A 26077-nucleotide genomic window follows, 5' to 3' on the forward strand; every position below is an offset into this window, starting at 1 on the left:
AATTATATTTCTGCCTTCCCTTCGTGTCAGTTGATATGGTCGTTTCAATGAACAGAGAAGGCTGAGTGGGTTTTGAGATAAAGTTTAAAGAGTGATGGGGAAACTAATGCAGCTAATGCACAACAGTAGCAGCAAGCAGAGGAATGCAGAGTGAAGGAGACACACAAGGTGACCTTTGAAGAGGCTGAAAATGCACACAATGACATAAATCAATGGTGGGCCGCGCGGGATTCAGGATCCACAGCCCCTCCAGATTACAAAGCCCTCTGGCAGACACCAGCATCGAACAAGTGAAAGGGGGTGGGGGGGGCAAGGGAGGCACGCCCAAGTGTGTGTGTGTGTGTGTGTGTCTTTTGATGCATTTTTATGTGTCAGTATGCGTATATTTGCATTCATGTATAGGAGTGTATCTGGGGGATGCTTAATTCTCGTGGCCCTGTATTTGCAAATATTTTGAGCAGAGTTTCTACTAATTAGGTCAAAGCGCTTCACAGGAGACTGCATGGTGTTAGTGTGTCTGCACAAACTGGCTATGTGTGGCAGCGTGTGTAGTCTCCGGTTTTATCAAGAGGCCCAAGTTTTCATAAACTGTTACTTTCATTTGTTTAGACAAACATTTAGGCACATCGAGTACACAGTAACAATATCTGAACAAAAAACTCAGTAGATCTTCGAAACACACACACAGATGCTAATTCACCTAGACACACGCGTGCACAATATGAGACGCTTCCCCGCACAAGCACTCAAAAGCATAACTGATGATGCTCTTTCAAGAGCATCGCTTGTGTTCCAGCACTTGGCAGAATGTTGTGCTTACAGAGACAGTGCGTGCATATAATATCCATTCATAGCTTGTAATTGCCTTCAGAGTGACAACGAGCGCTGAGTCATAAATCAAACACTGAGAGAATGCTTTTTAAAAAAGGTGTCATGGCTGCTGCATTCATAAACAGGTAGTTATGACAACATCTGCGTGTGTTGTTTCACACTCACACACACAGAGTCTCTCACACACATACACACACACAAATGCTTTAGCTAGTGCTTACCGGGCTTTGTATCAAGAGATGAAGCAAGAATCACAACCTCTACCTCAATGACATGCATACAGCTAACAGCAAGTCATAACAGACAATCATTTCACCTCAATCTTTCTCCCCTTTTGTCTGGTAAGAGAAACTGTTTTAATGTTGCTTTCATAGCTCGGGCTACACCACACTGTAATGAATGTATACTTGTGGGCAAAAAACAAAACAAAACGTACCTGCTGCGTACTAGAGTAATTCTGCCCTTCCATTTTAATGTGAATAAAGGCATAAGTCATGCACTCTGCTTCCTGTATACAAGGACACATCATCAGTAAAACTGGTAAAGCCATGAAATACAGCAAAACATTTTCTTTAAATTGAATTTCTTGTATTTATGTTAATACTATAAAATGCCAGTGAATTTGATGAAAATTACTCTCCATCCTTATTAGGATTATTCTAAATTTCTGTAACCAGGATGGTGTGTGGTATCAGCGGTATCAGTGGTTATGATGAGATAAACACAGGATCTTTTTAAAGAGATCAGTCTGGTGATATGTTGACAATAAAAATACAGAATATAATCTTAACCTGGTCATCACACAACAATGTAAATTGATCTCTGCAGAAAAGTTTTCCACTTTTTCAATTCTCTCCAGGTAGATCAGATGTCAGGGTTACCTAGCAGCCCATATGATGTGTTTAAGAGTCAGAGGTATTTTGCTCAAAGGCACTTCAGCAGGACAGACTCTAATGAACACAGGGTCCAGATCCTCCAGCTAAAGCAGAATCTTTTCAACTGCAAATGATCCAGCCTGGGTCAATAACTGCCACACCGTGAAGCCGTCTCCTCTATGGTTTATCTGACGGGATCTTCAAGTGAAAAACCCTTTTTAGTTAGCATACGCAGAAAACAATCCAATAATTAACAGCTAATGGACCCTTTGCACTCTCTCTTTGGCCCCAAGCAGCTGAATGAAAGACAGAACCAGAGCAGGATGAATAGTAAGAATATTACCCCTGTGAATACGTACATACTAAAACACAGCTTCCGATATATAAAACTGTGAGAGACTGATTTCCCACAGCTCGTTCAATGACACAGATGGAGAATGCTGATATCGGAGGAAAAACTGCTGCCAGGATGATCGGAAGTGGCAGATGGAGAGGCACAGATACAGTAAGGAGAGGGAGGTGAGATTGCACCAGTTTCCACTTGTGTGAAAGCCCTTTGTAGTGGGGAAATACAGTATAAGTCACAGGAGAGCACAACAGCTGTTTAAATCTGCATTAATGAGAAGAAACCTTGATTTCTATGCAAGGAGGAGTGGGAGTGTGTGAGTCAGAGAGTAAGGGTTGAATTGTACATGACAAGGTAAGATTCAGGGAATAATACATTTAATATTAAATTAACCGTATAAACAAAGCAAGTTCTGATGAACTCACAACACACTGGGTCCTTGAAGACACAAACCTTGGAATTGTTCTCTCAGGTTCATTATTTGTCTGCCTCTATCTTAATTTATTTATTCTATCTATCTATTTTGGTAGGAAAGTCATCAGCTGGATCTCTTTGCTCAGTGGCAAAAAAAATAAACATAAGGTGCTTTGGGAGGACTGGAAACATCACAGTGCGTCGAGATGTTTGTGGTAAGATAAATGACTGAGATAAGTGAACACTGCAATCACAGCTAGATACAATCAGCTCTTTTATGGCAGCAGCATTGAGTTTATACACAGAAGGGAATACTGCAGTGTTTACAGAACCGGTCTAAGAGATTTAAGTGTAATTACAAAAGGATTACAGATTTTTAGTGTAATTACAATGTCTTTACAAACCTAAAACAAGCAGGTGGAAAACCCGTTTCGTGCAATGATATAATGTACACGTAGGCTTTTAATGACTCCATAAGCCACATTTTTGGTTCAAAGTGAAACCACTTGTTTCTTTGGCATTGCTTAACTCCAATTAACATTGGTGGGAGAGGTAGTCAACAAGTCCCGGGATGAGTGTGCTGGGTGGCCGATAAACACAGATGGCAGGAATGGGATGTTCTTCCGCTTTGAAGGAGAGAAAGCAACGCTCGCCTACCTTTCACTTATCAGGGGATTTTGGCTGAGTAACACTGATTATCCTCCCTGTTTGCTGGCGTAACATTGATTATCGTCCCCCTGTGCCAGCAGCCCCTCTGAGAGGATCATTGCTCTTAATCCTTTGACCTAGCTACCTCTCCTCAACACACCTTGGATTAGGTCCTCTGATGGTTGCCTGGCACGGTGGGAAATAGGGTAAACAATTAAGAGATTAAATGGCTTGGGCTAAATGTTGGTCTTCCCCTACTGAGAGGACCCATTTTGGTCCATGATGCACAGGTCTGGGCTCACACCCAAACCCTTTTCTTGTTTTGGTTCCAGTGACAGGCTTACATATGCTGTGTCGCTCAGATGGGCCTGCCATTCTTTATTTGCTTTGCAATATTTTTCTTTCTTCTTTCGCATTTGTACAAGAATATTCAGAGGAGCACTGTATTCAATCAAAGAAAAACAGATTCCTCACAGAACAAAGCCCCTCAGAGCTGCTGATCTCACTGTACAGTGCAGTAAATTTTGGATTATAAAAACAAGGGCACATTGATTCACAGGCGCAGGTTTCAGCACAGTTTGGAAAAGAGGTGATGACAAAGCAAGACAGCAGGATGACTCAGTCTACGCTGGCAGCCGCTGCCATCCAGATCTGAAGCATATTAAATCCTCCGCAGTGGTCATCTGAAGTAAAATTGTTGCCAGGTTTGTTTTGAGGCTCATTAGGCTGGCCCACACTGATTACTCACGGACAATCGGGTCACTGCAGTTGGCTGATACAACAGATAATAATGCATAACAGAAAAAAAACCCTGCACATTTTAGTAACAATGTTGGCCTGATTGTGCGACTTATAAATCCACTCAGCTTTAGGAAAAAGGCTTACACAGGGGCAGACGCAGACAATGGCATTAGTGTTGGATGCTCATTAAGATAAGGGGATATCTGTGTGTGTGATCAGCCCGACTGACAATAAGATACGCTGAAGCTGCAGGCGTCAGGCCTCAGAGTCCGGAGGTAAGTACTTGACACCAAACAGTCAGTCACGAAGACAGAAAGACAGACAGATAGAGAGATGGCCTGTCTGCCAAACGGGTAAAAAAAAAACTGACAGGTAAAGTCACCCCAACATGCTAACTGACTGACAGAGTGCGAGGATTATCTCTGGGACAGGCTTTAAGGCAGGTATAGGACAATACATGCTGAGATGGCAACGCAGAAAGACAGTGACACCCATACATACAAACGTGCTGTCACCACACAAATGCAAACGTATACAGCTTCTAACTTTCTTACCTCGTAGCGGAGATTTCATGGCGGCTTCTACCATGCCCACCAGTAGCTGTAGGCTCTTGGGGTCTTGGGCCAGCCCAGAGGCGAAGGCGGCCAGTGCGTCGGCATGGCGACCAAGGTACTGAAGGGCAACACCCTGTCGGAAGTATGCCTATAGAGGGAGAGAGGTAACAGACAGAGTCATCAGGGCTCCAGTCTAGTGCCACAGCATGGGGCTTTATGCAAACACATTACCAGACACACTCATTTCACGCCATTTGCATTTTTTCCACATGAGTAGTTTTCGGAACATGGCACCTCTCTCCTTTGTATTCCCATAATAGAGTGATCACTGGGTTTTTTGTACTTGTTAATTGGATTATAAGTTTTACATAAATGCACATGTTACACTCTGGCTGACTGCCTTCTCAGGAGCAACTATTGTTTTTCTATTCAATATATTTTTTTCTTCTTCTTCTGTTTGCTGTGGGAGTGAACTGCACACAAGTAGAGCACTGGGATTTCTCTTTGGCTGTGTTTGGAAAAAAGTAAAGAGAAAGAAAAAGGAGAATGAGAGCGAGCTACTTACTCAAGTCGGTCTGTAGCTCAATAAAAGAACACCCATAAATTCTTCAGATTGTGCATTCCCTTTGTCAGGATGCAGTTGTAAAATAATAACACAACTGGCCAGAGTCTGTTTTTGCCATATTTTTACATGAGATGTGTGCTTGTGTCATGTTTTGGATACGTGGACGGCTCTTCAAGCATAGGAGAATTAAATACATTTGTCATCCAGTCATTTATTCACAGAGCAGAGAAAGTCACATTGTTGCTGGCATAATAATTCAGTACCACTGAGACATAGACTGCATGCGACTGCTGACATACTGTATCTTTCTGTGAGAGACTAAAATGTTTTGGAACATTCTTCAAATTGAAAACTAAAACAGACGCTGTCTCTGGGATCCAAAGCTCCATCAATAAGTGTCTTTTTTTTTCTTTCTTCAGAATGTCTGTTTGGACACTCCAAAAAAAATGTTTTATCCAGGCAAGTTTGTGACTCAATATGTTTGTGTCTAAATCCTGATCAGACAATAATCCTGGTGAGTTGTTAAACCTGACTCTGGTCCAGTCTAACAACAGCAGCAAAGAGAAATGGAACTAGATCCAGCTCATTAGTCATGATCCAAACCACTAAATCCCCCCAAGAGAAAGCAAACTGTCTCTCAGAGTAGTCATATCTGGACTCGTGTGTCAGAAACACACAATTACAGCAACAAAACATGGGGAAAAAATGAGATATAAACATTGTGTGAAGTGAAGAAACAACAGACTCTGGTCTAAAATTTTAACTGTCTGTCATGTTAAGAGTCCTGACCTTTTCTACTCTGGTGGTTTTGTGTGTTTATGTTTGTGTGTGTGTGTGTGTGTGTGTTGTGTGTGTCCTGTGTGTCGCGGGGCAGTAGCAGTCCAGGCTGCCGTCTGGCCACCTCCTCACTGAGTCACTCCACTCACTGCTTCCAAAAGTGACACGAAGGCTAATTTGCCATTAGCATCTAAGAGGCCTTTTCATTAGCCTTCCCAAGCTTCTCTGTTAGCACGGCTAGGAAGTGAGAAAGGAGGGGAGGATTAGAGAAAATGAGACATGACATCGAATTTATAGAGACCAGTAATTAATTTTGCTTCCGTCCGAGCCCCCCCCCCGCTGACTACCAGTCTCTTCAGTCCTCCTGCCCTCCTCAACATTTCTACCTCCCTTCGCTTTCATCGCAACTCCATTGAAAATGACGAGGACAGAGATTAGATTCAAAGCATTAACCTTTGTTCTAACACTGTTATTATATGAGGGGAGTGCAGGCCAGGGTATCCGCTCAATAATAATTGCATCTAGTGGCGGTGGAGTTTGGGCAGGACGCACTGGCAAGAGCGGAGAGGCCCACAAACGTTTCGCCCAGGGGAACAAAAGACATTTAAAAGCATTTCTCCCTTTGATTAGATTTAGCCTACAATATGACTACTCTCCCAGAGATCTTTCTTTCATTGTCTTGACTGAGATGGCCAAGGAAAGAGGATGAGAAAAAAAGAAAAGATGAATAAAATAAGGCTCCCTTCAAACAAAAATTGGCATCTTCTTGAAGCCTTTGCTTTTACCCTATCCTGTCCTACATAAGGTTGAAAGACTAGACTGTGCGGAGAGAGTGAATTAAAATACTGCAAACACAAGCACGAGAATAAATGCATAAATGAAAGAGCCACGGCAAAAATGACAGAATCGATGTGCCGTACAACGTTATAGGATTTTTTTTTCTACCATTAATCTCCCACTGCCTTCAAAACACATCATGTGGCTGCACAAAGACATACACACACACGCGCACAATATAACCTCAGTTTTTGCATAATCCAACAAGTCAATTCAACCAGTGCTGCTCATAAAACAGAGGGTTCACTTGAATTTACGTTATAGTAGCTGAATACTAATTCAGGACAACAGTGACACTGATGAGAGGCTCAAGATAAACTGAGACTGACATATTTCAGTAAAAGCCTGTATAGCATAGTGGAGCACCAAATAGTGCATCCAGGGACTAAAAATAACCCCAACAGGTCGGCTATGCTGTTGGCATGAAGCATTTTGGGTGAAGGAAAAGCAAGATTTTACACAACATTTTCTTTTTTTTGATTCACGCTTAACAGGATCTTTTCTAAAAACACAGCAGCATCTGCTTAGAGCTGCTGCTACAGTGATTAGCACAGCCACTAGCTTAGCCACACAGAAAGAAACACTGAGAGAGAGAAAGAGATAGAGAGAGGTACAGTACAGGGGGAAAGAGACAGGGAGAAAGAGAGAGCATTACAGGGAAAGAGAGGGCTCCACAGATTAACTTTGCCCTGTCAACAAATACACAACTGGATGGTACAAGTCAGTGCTTAATCTTTCAGCCAAAAACCATCTCCCTAAACAGGATGCACATTAGAGAATAACTCCTCCGAAGGCAAAGTTCTCACTGAACACAGGCCCTCCTGATTTGTGACGCATCTGTTAGGCATCTTGTACAACATGACATCCACAAACCAAGACTTTTAATAATGTGTTTTGCCTGAAATTCTATCCGGGGTAAATTATTGAACCTTCCTGCATCTTTGCCTCCCCTGTTTAATGCAGCAATATGCTGATACCACAGAAGAGTGGATCGAGAGGGAAGGTGTGTCGTTTTTACCCGTGGGTAAATTCTGGGAGTGCTAATACGCATGCGTGTCGGCACATGTGTGTTTATGTGCGCGTGTGTGAGAGCACAAAAGAGAGGGAGCAAAAGAGAGAGGGTAGAAAAGACATAGGAATAAGAGAGAGGATAAAAGCTTTTCTTGTTTCTCAAGCATTTTAATATTTCATGAATGCTTGTTTGATGTAGTTTTAAATATTCATGTTTTTATGCTTAGGAGGAAGAGGGAAATGATGCAAAAAAAAAAAAAGTTATTCACTCTGGTACGCTGTGCTATACACTGTGGGGACCCAACACTCTCTGCACACATATGCACAAACAAGCTCATGCACAAGCACAGTTGCACACGCTCTCTTTCTCTCTAACAAGACACTTACAATGAAACATGGACAATTTTCTTCCACTGACAGCTCTGTTGTTCACAATAAGGGCCCACAGTCAGAGCAGCTGAACAGGAAGTTGACAAGATTAAGATTGGGAGTTTGGCGCAAGACCAGCTGTTGCAGGCTCCTTTCCTATTAGCAGATTAATGCTTCAGCATATGTCCTTGCCCCCTCTTCAGTACACTGTAACCCCAGGGGTGTCCTCAGCCCCTGGGAGCACGTCTGTGCTTGCACTTGTCTATCCCTGTTCAAGATCTGGGCTTAACAGGTTTAAAGGAATAATTCACTGAAAATACATTTTGACTAGATGTGCTGTTACACCAAAAGGTTAGTGAGGGACAGGACTATGATTTGGCATACAGCAATGAAGATGTGCTGTATGTCCACACTCACACAGCTTCCTGCTTGATACAACTCAATGTACAAAGTTTCTAATCTAGCATTTTATAATAGAATGAATGCTGACAAAAAAGTACTATCTCCAAACAAAAAACAAAACCTTGACTGGACAACAGGTTGTTGAATATTTTCAAGAACCTACACATGAATCCAACATCTAGGTTCATTCCTTCAGATGTATGTAGTGCTTTCAAGGCAAAATGCTTACTTAAAGACTGCAAAATCTATTTGTTTACCGTGTCCTGAATCTGTCATTTCCAGAAAGAAATCAAATTGCCAAGGAAATTTGCAAATGCTTTGTAGCAAGGGCACCAGAGCTGGAAACCCATCCATGTAGTCAGGTTATTTACAGTTGAAGCTGTTTTCTGCCACACGTTCAGTTGTAAAATCTCAACCACAATGATGTCTCTCTAAACAAACAGCATAACTCCTCGCCCACAATGCAGGCAGTCTGTCATTGAACTGACTGCTCCAGCTGTGCTCCAGTAGCTCAAGGCCTTGCGCGCGCTTGCTGTGCCCTGATCGGTGATCAGCAATAATAGAGATGCTCTCAAATGTGAAAATCAATAGAAGCAGCCTAAGCACCGTGTGGACCGTGCCACACCCTCCACTGCTATAGCGTTCTTAGGATACGCCTTCTGCAGATGGTTTCTGATCACCCACAGGGCAGTCTGTGCCAGTGCAACAACTCTGAACTGAACCCCTGCTGGCGACATAATGGAACCCAAATCAGACCATCAAACAGGGACAGCAGGCTGCAAATACACTGCACACACACACACACACACACTCACACACAAATACAAACTGAAGAAAAATACATCAATAACTCCTCAAGAAAACTGCCCATCTGTCTCCAACAAACATGTATTATTTGAAATCAGCTTTCCACACAGGCCTGGACACTGGGATCAGATTAACACTAATGGTGTGACAGAAACAAAGGAATTGCTGCCTTTCTTCCCTCTGTTTCTTGGCTCTTTAACTATAGGTGTCGTTGCCGGGTTTCCAGTGTGACCCAGAAATGTCATGTGTCGACCAGGGTTTAAGACATGCGCCTCTGCCATCCCTTGCACATCTCTGCCACTACACTTTCAAGGTGACACAGTCGATTCGGAAGGTACACAAAATGTCAACTGCTTAATTTAATATCCAGGGATAACTGTCGGCCATGACAAATTAGCTGGAAGAACAGCTAAAAAAAAAAAAGAAAAAGTGAAATGGAATGACTGCTGCTTTGGGCCTTCTGCCCTTCAACTTGACAAGCTGAAAGCCACAGAACAGCAACATAACGCCTGTACTTAATTAAATCTATTTCTGAAGCCAAATCCATGAGTTTCTATCCATCTTCCTGCGTCGTCTTGCAGGTTCAGCTCCTTCCCCCAGGACTGAAGAGGTCTGAGGTCGGTCCTCACAGGGGTAGCAGCGGGGGTATTACAGCAGTTGCCTCAGGCCAAACATAAACCTCTGGCCCCGGGGTCACAGGCATAGAATCATGACACAGCTGCCTGTCTATTACCATCTCACCAATCTAATAAGACCAAACCCTAAACCAGCAAATAACCCTGACCTACATCGATCAACTGTGAGTTTATCTGCGTGTATATATTGTGTCAGTAAGAAAAAACAGTGACATCCTCATTTTTCCTCAGAGTGAGAGAAGGATTGCTGCATTAATCAAGTTAATCAATGAAAAATGTTGCTTTTTCAGGATTTTGTTTCATCCTATGTGCTGACTTGGAGGCCTTTTCTAGAACAAGCCCGGTCAGGTGTACAGTGATTTTATGTTAACAAGAAAAAACAGTCAAAGGTGCATGTTAAGCACTTATGCAAGTCAAATTGAGGCAACTTACAATCTGCATGTAGGTAGATGCAGTAAAATATTTATGATCCATTGATGTATTCCTCCCTAAGGGCGTTGTAGACTCTGGTGATTGCTGTTCTACCCAAAGCCCTTAATTAGCCCATTAGATTAGGTGCCTTTAATGAGAGCAAATTAAACTGATCATTCTTTGTGGAGCCGGCAATTAAAGGGTAAATGTTTCATTATTCAGTGAGTGACGACAATAAGACCCAGGTAAAATCCAGGTTGCCTGGTAGAGACTTCAGTGTGATAGACGTTGTAGTACTCTCTCATGGCTGCAAGGAATCGATTAGCTGGCTCACATCAAACTGGCAGCAAGCGCAGGACTTCAGATTGGAAAAGGTCATAGTCAGGTATGTGGAATCAATGCTGATCACTCTGTATTCACTGTGTCTCGCATTATCTGACTGGGGGATGGTTTAACGTTTTCTAAAAACAATTACCAAAAGACAAAGAGAACCTTCGATAAAAAAGGTCAGGGCTCATGATCGGGGAAGTGTCGTGTGTTGCACATCCATTGTGACAGTCAGCGAAACAGAAGGGAAAAACTGATATTGCTCATTTATCACAAACAGATGAAACAGCACAATAGTGGCAAGCTGTGGGGTTGTGCAGTGACATGCTGTCACAATACACTGTTTGGCAGGGGGAATTCAATTTTCTTTCCGCTACGTGCATGTCCACCATAACTGACGTTTCTCACAAAGGAAACAGACCAATGGTAAGTGATAAACCAGCAGATAAAATGGCATTATGCCCGTAGCTCATTCCAAGCACATTAATTCCAACGTTAGAAAAACCATGTCACACTCTACTGCTATGATTTATAGCACGATTTGTCACATGGATGCAGCTAGCTTTCTCACATTCTTATTAGCATCTTAAGAGTCCTGAGATGTGAGGCTGAGAGGGTCAGGGTGCTAAACAGATTTCCGTGCCCCTCTCAACTAGATCCTTGGCTCTGCTCTGCCTGAGCATTGCGCACGCACCCTACAGCCACAGGGGCTGACTCTCAATTAAAGTAGGCATTAATTACTTAAAGGAGCTTTAATCAATCAAGGCCAGATGGTGAACCTGAAAAAGAGAGCAAACTCTAGGCTGCAGAACGGCTTTCCATCCAGACTAGACTAGAGGTGGCCATAAAAGGCTTTATTAGAAAATACCTACAAGGCTTACATTTTATAGAGTATACTTTTTGCAGCCAAAACGGATTATCAAGCAAAGAGCTGCAATCTCTGTTGGATCTTTCACGTGTTGATTGTTATAACTAAACTTTTTAACCATATATTAAAACACCTATTTAGCTCAAAGGTTCAACAAATCAACTCTCACTGGAAGTAAAACTCACTATTTATTATAAATTTTAGGTTCTGAGTATTTATAGCCAATGCCAACTGAATAAGCAGCCCGGACCATATGTGTCCCTGATGCGTGTATAGCCCCACAGTGATGACAGAAGAGGCTACTTGGCCCTGGTGCTGTACTCTCCTGGCCTGAGGCACCACATCCTCCATCTTCATTTGTACTCCCTTAATTGGCTTTGACAGTGAACTCAAGCATGGCTGAAAAATACCCTCCTCTTAGTAAACACTGGCTGAGAGACACATGTTTGCAACACAGGAAACCAAGCATCTCCATTAACCATTACTATGGGTAGTCATGTCCAACTGACCCTCTCTCAGTGCCCCGTCAAAGCATGAGACTCTGAGCTTCACGTCTCACATGTTGCTCCCATCTCAAATGATGTATTGAGTTTCTAGCAGGAGACAAAGGCTGTTAACCTGTGCAAAACGAAAAGCTGTTCAAACTGGCATGTTCTCTGTTCTGAAGTGTTTTTTGAGTGTTGGCTATCAATGCTTGCTGAGTTTGAGGATCCCAGAGACAAAGTCCACCAAGTCATTACTCCATAACACTGTCACACAGTAGGCACAGCTCCTTGTCAGTGTCAGCACTTGTGTTGGGTTCATTAGGTTGCTCTGGGCTTAGTGGGAAGTTGCTTCATCAAATAAGAGTCAGCAGCACAGGCTGCCTGACAGTGTGGCTTCTCCAGAGCTGCCCCGCAATACTTCAAAAGACGCACAGTCAGCCTTTATGGAGAGCTCTAATGAAAAGCATGGCTTGAGCCCCACTGCTTTTGATTCTGCTGGTAAGGAGTCATACATGATTGAGTAAAGGCAAGTTGAATCACAGATAAGGCGCTGAGAGGCTGAGAGGACTGAAGAGAGATGAGGACAGGGTGAGGAAAGACAATGGTAATGTAGCCAAAAGGCTTTGGCATATACTTAAAACAAGGAGTAGGTGGAAAGACAGAAGAAGAGGGTGCAAGAGAGAGAGGGAGAGAGAGATAAAGGTTAGCACATGAAGGAGACACGGAGATGCCTCTTGTTATTCCTTCCTTGTGTACTGTAAATGCCTGCTGCCATCCAGGCTATCAGAGCTCTTTATTGCATATGACCTGTTTCTCCTTCCCTTCTCCCAGTGCGGCAGCTGCATCAGTACACAGGGCCGATGCTGTGGCTGCAGTGCCACTGCTTTGCCATGCTTGTGCATGAGGAGATCTCCCCAGCGATTACCAGATAAATGCACTTTAATTCACAACACATGCGGCAGGGGTTTATATATAGACTCGCTAATTCCCCCTCGGCCACACTGCAATATGAACTCCATGCCGCACCAATTTAAGTGTGTGATGAGTCCCACGCGGACAGGCTCCTCTACTTATCATATATATGACATGCTCCAGCACATTGCTGGGGCCAGGGAGAAAATATCGCAGACTGAAAAAAAAGTAAGATTATGGGTGGACCAGTGTGGATTTTTCATTATTAATGAGGAGAGTACTTTTCAGGGCTGCTTTCCTATTGAGAATTATCGGTCAATCCTGGATGTAGTTGAGCTGAACAGTAGTACCATTTTCACGGGAGATATGTCACAGCCACAGAGGAAAAATACATGCACCGTACTGCACACTTTAACAAGCGCAGAACTGCTGATGCATATGTTAGCAACAAGTCCTCACTAAAAAACTGAAATCCTGACAGTCAACTCCCGTAATAGGGCTAATTGGCAGAGCTCTGCTGAAAGGAGGTGTCTGCCTCTGATAACACTGAGTGGTCCTGTAACACATCTGCACTGTCTCTGTGTTAGCTCATTAAACATCAAGTTCCCTTAGCGTTCTTTGTCCATCACCATGCATCATTAATTGTGTCCGCCCGCTAATCACGTTAGCTGTATTTCCGTGGCTTTGATTTTTATCTCTGTGAATGACTCAATGGCCACAGTGGCCTGTAATGAGATGGAGTGAACAGGTTTCCTCACCACCTGTGGACGGTTTATATGTTCAGAAAAAAAAAAAAAAGAAACAACTAAATATGTTAACTGAAACTCCTCTGGCAACTGGTAGCAACATAAAAGCAATCCACTCATACAAACAGGCACACACACACACACAGTAAGGCAAATAAAGACACTTGCTCAGAGCTATGAGTCATACTGTGGGTGCCAACAATCAATGGGGCTCACCGCACCCAGCTGGCTGTAGTGGCGGAATGTATTAATTTTCTCATTTAGAAACAAACATATACTACAAATAGATTAATGCTGTTTGATCAGCTTGGCAGAGCGATGCCAATTAGCATGCATGGGTAGCAAGAGGCATGATGCTTGATTTTTGTATGTGCTGTTCCTTAGCTGCTAAAAACGAGTTAAACTGGCATGACATGACAACCCATCTCACAGCTAAACTGAAAAGCACTATAGCTCCTGAGGAAAGGGTCGCATTACAAAGGAAAAAGGAAGGGGACAGTGGAGCCATGGGGGCTAAGAGAGTGCAAGCACAAGCATAGAAAATTAAAGCTATGGTTAGCCTAGGACCAGGGAGAGGTGAAAGTGGCCCTCATTTCATACTACACGGAGTTTGGCAATTACTGGTGACAGCAGCTCGCACCAAGACGGGGAAAAGATTGATCCGGACAAGCAAGACTCTGTTTGCTTTGTTAAAAGTAATTAATCACTGTGGCCACAGAGGAAAAGTGCCCTGAGTGCTGTGCAGTTCTGCTGAGTGTGTCGACATGTCCTCGTGTTTAGCCATATGTGAATATAAGTACATATGCGTGTCCCAGCATAGATTTCTGCACACGTCTGAAACAGCTGAAGCGAGAGAAAAGTATGGACCAAAGCAACAAGGAAGGAGAACTTTGGGAAAAAAAGAGGAAAAAAAAAAACAGGCAGATGGAGGAAAGAGGGAAGGAAGCGAGGGACATGCGCACACTGCGCCCATTTATTCACATGCATGCACTCAAGAGGACCAGTAGAGCAATCCATCATAAGAGTGCTATCCACACCCACTGAGCAGAGAACTACAGTAAAGGAGAAGTGTGGATAAAGGAGGTAGAAGTGTGGGGGGGGGGGGGGGTAAGGCAGAATTCTCCTTCTTTCACCTTCACTTTGCTCTCAGTGAAATGAAGGAGTTACATCTTCTGCGGCTGGTAACTTACACTTCCCTAATAAGAAACAAACAACATTTGCTCTGTTCCTTTGTCTCCCTCTCTCTAAATCACTTTTTTTCTTACTGCAAAGAGAAACTGAGTATTTTAGCAACGTCCTTAAAACTAATTTTGTATTCATCATAGCTTAATTACTCATAAAAGAGTTTTTTTTTTTGTTGAAAGACAAATCTTGGGGGTCTTGTTTTTATCACCTTCCTACTTGTGATTACAGTGATTCTATGGATTCTATGTGTAGTCACTGTTAATACCTCCTGCAGTCTCTTGTTACCTTTCTCCTGGTGGACAATGATCTACATGTCCAACCCAACACAGCCTAATTATGATTTAATTGTGTAAATTGTTGTTCTTGTAAGAAAGCTATGAGAAAAAAATTGTGCACACTGTAAATCCCTTTAGATCTCACACATACACACACATGCACACTGCCCTTAAGCTCTCAGTGCTGTGAACCACACTCCCTCCTCCCCACCCTCTACACTGCAGTGATAACAGCAGCAGGAGCCCACAACCACAGAAACACAACCCTGATCAATAACAGTGTACACACACACACACACACACACACACACACACACATACATACACTCACAGGGGAATCCAGTGATCCCGCAGTAGCTGGGGGGTCTTAGGGGAATGGGCGTCATTGGGCGGTGGGAAAATTGGATGTGAAATTGTGAGTGGAGGAGAGAGGGAAAAAAAAAAGACAGTGGGATAGGGCATGAGAATACTATGGGTGTTCCCTAGTGTCATATTTCTATCCCTAAGCTAGAGAGTTAGAAGAGCAGCAGCTGCAGCAGAGAAATGGTCATGCGTCAAGAAAGCGCTCATTGAAGTGTTGGCTGTGCAGCCGCGGGCCTGGACACTAATAGAAACAGAAGCCAGGGACCTATCTATGTCAGTGCCTCTGCTGAGCAGAATACTAAATCCTCCTCTCGTGCTAATGATTACCCCGAGCAAGGTGCAGGTCTGCAACACCACTTTGCAAATGAACATAACCAAACCTGCAAATTCAAATTAGCACACTGTCCGGACGCTGCACTCACAGCTCAGTGGTGCTATACCTGGAGGACACAGTTTGGCTAATAAGAGGAATGATTCTCTGGCTACAGCTTAACACTGAGGGGTTTGTATCTTCCCTGACACTACAATCCTTGCCTCTGTGTATTGATGCAACAGTTTGCCTGAGCACAAGCCAGTAGAGTTAGGGGGGGTTTGAGGAATACACATGGCATGATAAATGGTGAAAAGCCACTGACCCCCTGTATATAGCCAGGGTGTATGAATTACCTATCAGGCTGCCCAGGGAGTGATGACCCCAGTCGATGTAGCCAACCCTGCCGCCATCATTTACTGAGCGACTAGCCCCTGTTTGAGACCCTGCCATAACTTAAACACACACACACACACACACACACACACTCATCCTCTGGACCATTTAAGGAGGACTCACACTCATAACTTATCATTAGATGGCACTGTGTGTGAGTGATGTTCTATTACTTAACTACAATACAGATATTGAAGCATATTATATCATGCTTACTGAGGTAATTATAAAAGATGAGCCAAGGGTCCTATGCTATCACATCAGCTACATTTAATCCTCTGATTACCTGCAGTTTGTATGACCATATTACTCTTTATATGTCCACACACAACAAAAGCACAGTTTCACAGTTGTTTTTTTTGTTTGTTTTTTCTTTGCTTATATACTCTTTTCTGCAAAATCTGCTACTCCTCTGTGTGCTGGGAAATATGTTACTACATATTTCCAAACTATTTCCTAACACTATCCTTCCTGTATCATTTATCATGTTGTGGCATTAAGATAACATCCTGCACTAAGCCATCTTCTAGTGCTACTCTATGAATAAACTTTCTAATATCAGCCAGTGATGGCTCATTATGCTGGCCTATCAAGCCGGGCCTCTTTTAAAGTGTTTTCTCTCTTGGGTGAAAAAAAAAAAAAAACTCCATGCGCTACTATGCTTTTTCCATGCTGCTGGATTAAGCATCCTGTTTTAAACATTTTTCTGCAGCTTTTTCCCCAGAGCCTGTGGAGATGAAGAGAGCTTTGGAGTGTTCAGAGAGAATTTCATTCAACCTGTAGTGCTTCATGTTCCCCCAAGGGAGTTTCCTTTCCTCTGTCAGGGGTCTGAAAGCTAAATAACCCTGAGGAGAGGGCCAGGGAACCACTCATCTACTGTACAAACATGGTAAGCTCAGACATAGTGGAGCGGCAGGCTGTTTACAAGGCTAACCAAGCAGATATATCAATTCTGATCACCCTCAGAGAGTCATATAAAGATATGTTCACATGCAGCAATAACAGTGCATAGCAGATTCATAGATGCTAAGAACTTAAAGTCATACAGACAAGAATAAATGTTAGCTTGGGATCACAGCTTAAAACACTGCAATTGTGACAAATAGCTGCTTAAACATACATTACTTAACATAAAGTTTTATGTTGTTTTTTTTACTTGGTGGAAATGAAAACCAAACCATGGGTGACAGGAGGACATTAAAAATCATATCTCTGACCACTGACAGCGAACAAAACGTATCCTCTGCATCAAACACAAAAACACAAAAAGCACACAGGCATAAACAAACAAAATATATACCACAACGATCTATGTAACTTGTGGACATCATTAAGTGTGTGTGTGTGTGTGTGTGCTCCCCCTTCTATCACCGAGTCGTCTTATTACCCGTTGCCTGGAGAGACCAGAGTAATTACTCAGTCCCTCAGAACACCTTTTGGACTTTGGGCCAGATTCGATGTGCTGCTCCAAATGTCACACACCTTAGCTGGCAATTAAGCACCATTCTCCCTCATTCCCTGTTTTAATGGGCTTCCTCTCAACTAAAAATAAAAAGCTGCGAGGTATTCTCATATCATATTACAAAAAAATGAAGGGTATTGTGATTTTATAGAGCATAATTTATATTATTTGCAAGCTATTAAGTTCAACTCGAGCAGCATGATGTCTTTGTATTGCATCAGTGATAATGAAAACATTTACCAGGAGATACGATAAATGTACATTTGTAAGCTGCAGCACTTTTTGTTATTAAAAGAAAGGATTAGGTTTTGTTCTAAGTGGCCTTCATTTTATGTCATATCCAATTAATTTCACCCAGAAAAGTGATTTAATCTTTTAAATTTTATCTGGTCACATTATGAAATGGCTTAAATTTCAAAGATTTCATAAATCTTTCAAAAGGTTATTATATCGATTAGGACATTACTTTAAAATTTCCACCCCTGCTTTGCATTTCCTGTTTGTCGCCAGTGCAGAAACATTAGGTGATAATTGCCTACAGCAAATCAAAATGCAAGGTCATAGAGCAGCAACAATTAATGCCTACACAAGCCAGAGAAAAGTTTGGCACCACTCTACTGTCAATGCTCATTCAGTGAGACCGAGTCACATCCGCTGTTCTCTATCGAGGCTGTTCACCCCAGTGTCACTCTGCAATGCGTAAAGTCTAATTAATAGACCAGTATCTGTGCATGCGTGTCACAATGGCAGCTGCCGTACCCCCGCCTTCTTCTCGGGCATGGCTACAACGAGTGCTCAGTGTTTATGTCACCTCTTAATTGCATTTTTCCCCCATGGTAGAGGTATGGCTTTGTGCAGACGCCCCGAGGAAGAAAAAGAAGGTCAGGCTGCCAATTTGGAGCTGGCAGGTCGAGAGCAGCGGCAGCACTTAGTTTCGCTTGAGAAGAGAATGGAGGGCTGCTGCTCATCTATGGAAACCAGGACAAACAAAAGAGATAAGTGAAGGAGAAAGGAAGACAAAACCCCCTCCTCTCTTCTGTTTTGAGGTTCTGGGAGAGTGACACCAGGCTTACAGAGAAGCCCCAAGTTGCTCAGCTACCTGTGAATGAACAGGGACAACATGGAACAGGAGGGAAGGATTTTCAGAAGGACATTTTAATGTCTTGTACCACTGAGAATATACAAAGCAAATGCACCAGAACATCTCTAATATCTATTTACTCAAAGTGTTTGTCACAGAGGACTGCCTGTGTCTCTCCAAATATGAACACAATTAAGTCAATACACTGAATCACTACCTATAAAACCAATGAACTGTCAAAGCTCTGACCTCTTCAAACATTTAAACTGACGAACAAAAAAAGTAAAGTATCAAATGAGAGTTGGTACTAAATCACAAGCTCTTATTCTATGACCTTGACTTATCTGGGGAGGTCCTACAACTTAAATATACCTTCAAAGCCGCTTAAAAGAACAAACAGTGGAGCTGAGGTAGATCATAAAGGCACATAAAGCCTTGTGTAGCCCTGAGACATTCTGATCTGCCCCTGGTGATTAATGGATTTCAGTGATCTGTTCCTGTTCAATATGATGATGCTCTGTAACCTTCACTGGATTGTTTGCAGAGGAAATAAATTCCTCAAAAATCCCAAAGTCAGAGGGACGCTTCAAATAAACTAAAATAAGGAATAAAGAATATGAACTCAGTGCACTGGCCCTCATTGTTAGTGGGGAAGAAAGTGCTATAGTCATAAAAGACTCCGCTGCAAGCAAAAGAAATACAGTGCTTACATTGCCTAAATAACAAATGGTCTTTCAGCAAAGTTAAGAGATGTATGCCCCAGTTGCTACTATGCCTTCTCTGACTTGAACAGATATGGTTTGACAAAGAGCCAGTGAACCCTGGACTTTTTCATTTCTTTCCATCTCAGAATAATTTCCATTAAACCATCTCATTGAGGCAGTAGGGGAGGTGAGGGAGAGGGGAGGAAAGAGAGAGAGAGAGAGAGGGTGAGAGAGAATGAAAGGATAAGGGGCAAAGGTAGTTAAGAGGCAGCCGGTTTGGGACTGCATACACACAAAAGAAAGGATAAGATTAGGGCCAACAGTATATCTTTCACCACTGCACTCTGTTTGAGCACAGCCAAAAGTAGAACCTAAAAAATATATATATATGTGTGTGTGTGTGTGAAAAAAGGAAAGAAAATAATTTGCTTGTGACGACAGATCAGTTCCAGTGAAACTACATTTTGCAACATGAAAAGAAAAAAGGCACCTATCTCTTTGACCAGGCCTCTCTAGCTGGGGGTGACTTGCACACTAAAGGACCGAGGCTATTTAAAAAAGCAGGCAGTATAATCCCCCCCCACCCCGCGCCTCCTTGTTTGCATTCCAGTGTGTCTGGGTCAAACTGTCAGTCTGTCTCTCGCTCTCGCTGTCTGTCGGTCACAATCCAGAGTGTCACTGCACCAAGTCAGGAGGACATGGCAGCTCTGGTCGGGAGTTCATCATGGGTCAACAACTGGGTCCCACCCGAGGGGACGCCAGCTATTGTTTATGGAAAGAGATCTTTTCTGCAGGCAGTCAGCTATGAAGTTCTAGTCTTACTAATGCAAATATATCTGTATTACACAGGGCGGAGGTGGTGGACTAATTGCCAGCTGATACAATTAGACCATAATATTTCTTCTCTTGGGGTATACAGCGATACATCATGATCAGTGGAGAAAGAGAGTGAAGGATGGAAGAGGGAGGCGGCAGGAGAAGGGTGAGGAAGTTAGGTCACCCATCAAAAACACACCCATCACTCCAGTGGTGACCCATCTGACCTGGATAACGCGCGACCCACACCACCACACAATCACATACACACACACACACACACACACAGGCACAGTTATACAACAGCAGATGCTGCCACGCAGTTTCTGCAGCTGTCTCTACCCTTCAGTCATAAACCAACGTTTGCTGAATTCAGGCAAACAAAAATGGGTGCTTTCTGACACCCCGGTCAATTACAGAGGTATATTTATCACAGCCCCCCAGACAAACCTCACACAGAAAGGCTCAATCCAGGTGCTACACCACAGCTACTATCTCCTAGCAGCAGATGTGAATATGGCTATTACAGGCTAGTTATCCTCAAACAGCACCATCCAAAAAACCTCTCGTCCGCCTGTGACCCAAGCCACTCTCCTGACCCAGCACAGCGAAGGATACGGCCATTACTGTGAATCACCCTAAACACTTAGCTTTCAACTGGGCTGAAAACCGGAGGAGCCTTTGAACATCATGCCACATGCTGAAAGAAAGACTCAGTGCTGGCCCCTGGGGAACCCCGAGGCTTGGCCCCGCTCTCTCATGTTTTTCAAAACAGAACCATTGACACAAATGAAAAGAAAATAAATTTGAAGGAAGAAAAAAGATTACTGAGAGGAAAAGGACGTGGCAGTAAAGGGGCAAGAGATTTCAGTGCCCCACAGGACCTAAGGAAGACATCTGAGATAATTTCTCCACAGTTATAAAAGTTATTAACACAAAATGAATAAATGTCTTTTCCTGATTCGGTCTCTTAAGGGTTCCCTCCTCCCATGCAGCATTTCTTCCCTTCTGGGGGTGAATCCCTTTCAGAAGTGCTCGTTTTGATGATGCTGACTCTTCCTGGTCTCTGAGGAGCAATTACAGCTGCCCTGTCAAATACCACAATGCTCCAAAGGACCAGTTCACCGCCTGAGGGGCCCTCTCATACCCCTTGAAACCCCCAATTTCAACCTCTGTGAAAGTTGGTGCACACCAGCCCTTGAACTCTAATGAACACAGCCAAAGACAAGACCAGGACAATAATGAAAATAGCATCCTAGTCAACAGTGGGATCAACCTCCATACCTCAACCTATCAACCCCTAACCCTAACCCAGAACCCCTACAGGCACACCTTTCAAACACAACCTCTATCCATTTTAATTCCCTGGTGAAGAAATCCTTATTAGTGGGGGGAATCCAATTCTCTTTCCAAGGCGGACCTTGAGGTTCCCAGCAGCCCACCCACATCTGTGGAAGAGGCTGCCATCATTGATGACTCTATTCAATCACCTCCATGGCCGGGAGGTGAGAGAGGGCGGCGTGCTGGACGGGGGGTATCTAAACGCTTCTCATCATCACCACTGCATGTGGTTTTTTGTAGGTGTGATCATCTGGCTGGCCCTCAGCCTTAATTAATCACCTCCTGAGGTCAGAGTGGTGCAACAGCAGAGGGCCCAAACTCAGCCCACCTAACACCACATCTCCCTGAAGGAGGTGAGACGTGACAAATGTAAAGAAGGACAGCTTCCATGCTAATGGCTGTGTAAGCAGTTGGCAGGCTGCGAGACCTGAACCCTCAGCCAATTAAATGCACCCGCAGAGGGGGTGGCAGTGTAATACCAGTCGCATGAATATCACATCACCGTTGCCTGTCTGCTGCGTGTCGTTAGAGGTGATTGGCATGTGGGCCATCACCTGCCTAGCCCAGGAGTTCATGAGACAGGCTGCCTGATAACATGTGGGTGTTATAGCATCATTCCAGAAGTGATATCGTCATTCTTTTTTTTTTCTTCTTCTTTTTTTTTTGCAGCACCGCAGTGATGGAGCTAATTATCAGGGCTGAAGAAAGAGCAGGCTGGATAATGTAAATGTCAGTAGTATGGGAGAGAGGCTCTGAGCTCTCATCAGAATTGCTTTGAATCTTGCTTCAGTGATCAAAGGCATGCAGAGAGAGGAGCACAGAGCCAGGCCCTGTTAAGAGAAGGTTAGATTACTTCTTACACTGAGAGAGCTAAAACATTTATACCACCGTCATCTGCAATAATGACCTGTTGTCCAGTTTCCGCAGCTTTTTAAGACTCCGCCCCTAATTTGGGGCTCTTACACCCATGTGCCAAGCCTAAAACAGAAAATAATAAAGCCAAACAGAGATTTACCGATATGATAAATCAGCATGTCATGTACTATGAGCACAATAGATGAGGAATGTCTGTGTTGCTATTATCCCCTCTATTCTCTTTCCTTATAAATTAATAAACAGTCCTGATCAATGTCTTATAAGAAGCCAAACCCATTTTTAATGGCATCCTAATGCTTTTTTAATTGCATGCCTTGCAATTCACTCACCATATCACTGTACTTTAATGTTTCTTGGCCTTGGCAAAGCAGCTCTACACAGCAACATGTAGCTAGTTGACACACACAACGCAGCAGACCATCCTCCCACCATGATGGAAAACCCAAGTGTCTGTTTTCTGTTTCTGTTTTCAGGGATTATCTAGGAGAATATACAGGCCGAGACTAGATTTATAAAGTGTGCTTGCGGGGGGTGAGTAAATGTAGCCCCTGTGCTGTGTGTTTCAATCAGATTGAGCGGGTGCAAGCGCAGCACATTATTCTCCTCCTGCTCTGCATAGCGCTGTGCTAGGCTATGTCCTCCTGCTGTATTAGTGTGATGTATGACCCAAACGCGGTGCTGCGCCACACCACACCGCACACACTCCTCACTCGCTGCTCCAAACACCCTCTGCGGCTTTTTCATTCCACCTGTCAAACAGTTATTCATCTCTCCCTCTCTCCCCCTCTCTCAGTCCCTCCCTCCCTCACACTTGCTTTATCTTTTCACCCACCCCTACATCTCTCTGCCTTATTGTATCCATCACTTTACTTTGTCTTCATGAACAGTCCCACAGCTTTGTTTTCCTCAAAAAGAACACAGTATTGCATGTAGCTTACTGTGAATCCTGCACCTGCATCAATTTATGATATTCTAGCTGCATCAATGCCAACCAAGACTTTAAATGCACAGTATAAATTACTATTTGAGGTGAAGTGGCAGAGATGTGCAATTCAAAAGGGATCAAAGCACCAAAGGTGTTTGTCACATTTGTCCACTGTGCAGAGCTGCTGTGACAGCGAGTGACGACTTTTTCCATCAGCGGCGCTGGAGTGTATGACAACCAGTCAAAGAAATAGGAGAGAGAGCGCCTTACAAGTCCCACAAAGTAACCGTGTATCTGAATAAAGCAACTTGTCAGTTCAATGCTGTTGTGCTTGAGAGAACTGAGGCGTCCTGAGAGGAGGAAGAAACGAGGTGCAAAGGTGAGAAATGTAATCTGAGAAAGACAATTACCGTCACTTATGGTGTCTTTTGCGAAACAGGCCTGACGCTAATTTATCTCAATGGTATTTACAGAGGACCAAGAGGACGATGCTGTGGGAGGGAGAAACACAGAGAAAAGGCTGTCAAACCAATTCCCACCAACCCCGCTTTCTTCATTATCTATGGCTGTTGGCTACAGAAATACTTAATTAGGTCGCTGGTTGTATGGTACTGCTACGTATGTCTCCTTTGTTCTTTTTATGTATATATGCTTTATCATTAAAACACAATAAGATGAGAGCTGATGGCTCCTTTTATACACATGACGTGTGAATGAAAAAAAACTGGTTATTAATTCTGACTTCTATTGATGTATATGTGAAAAATACATATTGCCCATGTGAAAGATTGATGTTTTATATTATAAATTCCCTCAAAAGACAATATGAGTGTAATTACTTCATTACTCAAATGGTAGAGTCACTGGTTCAAAGACTCTTTCCATATTAAAAAGACTGAATACCAAAAGTATTTCCCTCCAAACTCTACTAAACCTGTAGCAGTCAGGTCTCACACTGAGCAGCTTTGATCATGTGTGTTTGAGCAGAGGCAGGTGCTTCAGGCATCCAGTGAGCATGGGCAAAGACCTCTCCCCTGAACTCCTCTAAACTTGGACGGCTCTGCCAAAGCTAGAGCACGAGCACAGCCCTGCGCAAGACACCCGGGCCACCAGCCCCACATTCCTAATCACACTGTGGAACTGATTCAATTCATTTGGCCTGGGAGCAGATATGGAGCCATTACGTCCTTATTAACAGAGTGCGGAGGTGGAGCCACACCTGAATGCTCTGGAAATGGGCAGAGCGCTCAGCTGATTCCGTTGCAGGAGGGACGCTGTGGAGGAGGCAGGCAGGGAGGGGAGGAGGGACGGCTATTTAAAGACGAGGGGGCTAAATTTGATTAATCCATAAACTGATTTACTGCGTCTGATAATGTGCTAGTAACACATCCACACAGGGACTGCTATGATTATATCAGTTATGGTTCATGGCCATCTAAGATAAGGTTAAGCTTGGGGCTCAGAAGAAGGAAGAGGCATAATTGAGTTAACATTAGGGCAATACCATGCTATGATTTCAACCAATGTATATAAAGTGTGACATGTAGCTTGAGGACAATTGGCAGTGGTCAGTTAGCACGTGACTGGATTTCAAAACCCAGTTAGTCCAGGAAGCCCAGTTATCATTTAATTAGCAAAAACTTGATTGTGTAATATGCTCCTTTAATTTAATGTTTTTCCTCTAGAAACTGCCATTCTTGATTTAGTCATTTTTAGTTCCTTACATCCTAGCCAGACACATTTTTCACTGTTATATTATTTGGCTTTCCAGTAAATAAAAGTCACATATTAGACCAAAACTGTTTGTTGGATATAACAAATGTTAATCTGTGCTACAATGCAAAATGTAAGAAACAGCTTACTTTGCATTTGGTGCTGGACTACCATAAAGCTATTCAGCCTCCATATTATTACATCCAGCTTTAATGAAATTGAGTGCGCCCCCCCAAAAAATAGCATCTATAATCAGAACATTTCCAAGTCAATCTTAACCGCCAGTGTCACAATACGATAAAACACTAACTGGTACTCAACTGTTCCCTCCACAGAAAGAGAAACATGGCAGCTATAAATAAGACAAGAGAAGAAAAAGTGCGAGCAGATGGATAGAGCACAACGTGCCAGCTGATCTGAGAGCTCCACGAGGGAACTGTACACACATCACTGGACCACAAGAGGAGGAGGAGCAGGAAGCCACTCCTTGGCTTGGTGGCCAAAGACGGATCGCCAGGATGGTATTTCCGGAATGTTTAACCAAAGCCTCTGGGAAGCTCGAGGGATGCTGAAACTCTACACCCCCGCTCGCAGGCTGTGTGAGTCTGCGAGTTGTTACTCACAGCTCAGAAGAATGCAATTTATGCGTCTGTTTACTAACACAAGCACTTTGTTCTAAACCCCGGGAGGGTCATGTTCTTCCATCAAGTCAGTTTCAATTCCCCATCAAGGTAAATACCGCGTGAAAGTGTTCCCACACACTGGCACAGTATGATGGAGGCTGGTTTGCGTTTTCCGGATTGATCAAAGAGAGAGTTTGAGAATGGAGGCTCTTCTGTTCCTACACTCACATGACACGTGGGGCTTCACGGTTCACGGCGCGCCACATGCTGACGTCAGAGAAGCGCAACACATGGATCAGAGGGGGACTCATAAAACAACACAGGCATTACATCAACAGCTACAGCGCAGATGCACACTCTTGGGCACATATGCAAATGTTTACCTGACTTTCAGAAGTAATACAAAACCAGGGGGACACTGTTGTGTGTTCTGTTGCATGGCAAAT

At 43.4% G+C, this 26077-nt stretch overlaps 1 protein-coding gene across 2 annotated transcripts in view; it reads right to left on the reverse strand.

Moving 5' to 3' along the window:
- Positions 1-26077, reverse strand: part of LOC121185057 (tetratricopeptide repeat protein 28-like) — a 158210-nt gene that overhangs the window by 57738 nt on the left and 74395 nt on the right. For both annotated transcript variants that reach the window (XM_041043027.1, XM_041043028.1), the window contains one exon: positions 4410-4557. In XM_041043027.1, coding sequence (XP_040898961.1) covers positions 4410-4557 — 148 coding nt within the window. The remainder of the gene's footprint in view (positions 1-4409; positions 4558-26077) is intronic.

The sequence above is a fragment of the Toxotes jaculatrix genome, chromosome 7 (assembly GCF_017976425.1).
Source record: "Toxotes jaculatrix isolate fToxJac2 chromosome 7, fToxJac2.pri, whole genome shotgun sequence".
Lineage (NCBI taxonomy): Eukaryota > Metazoa > Chordata > Actinopteri > Toxotidae > Toxotes > Toxotes jaculatrix.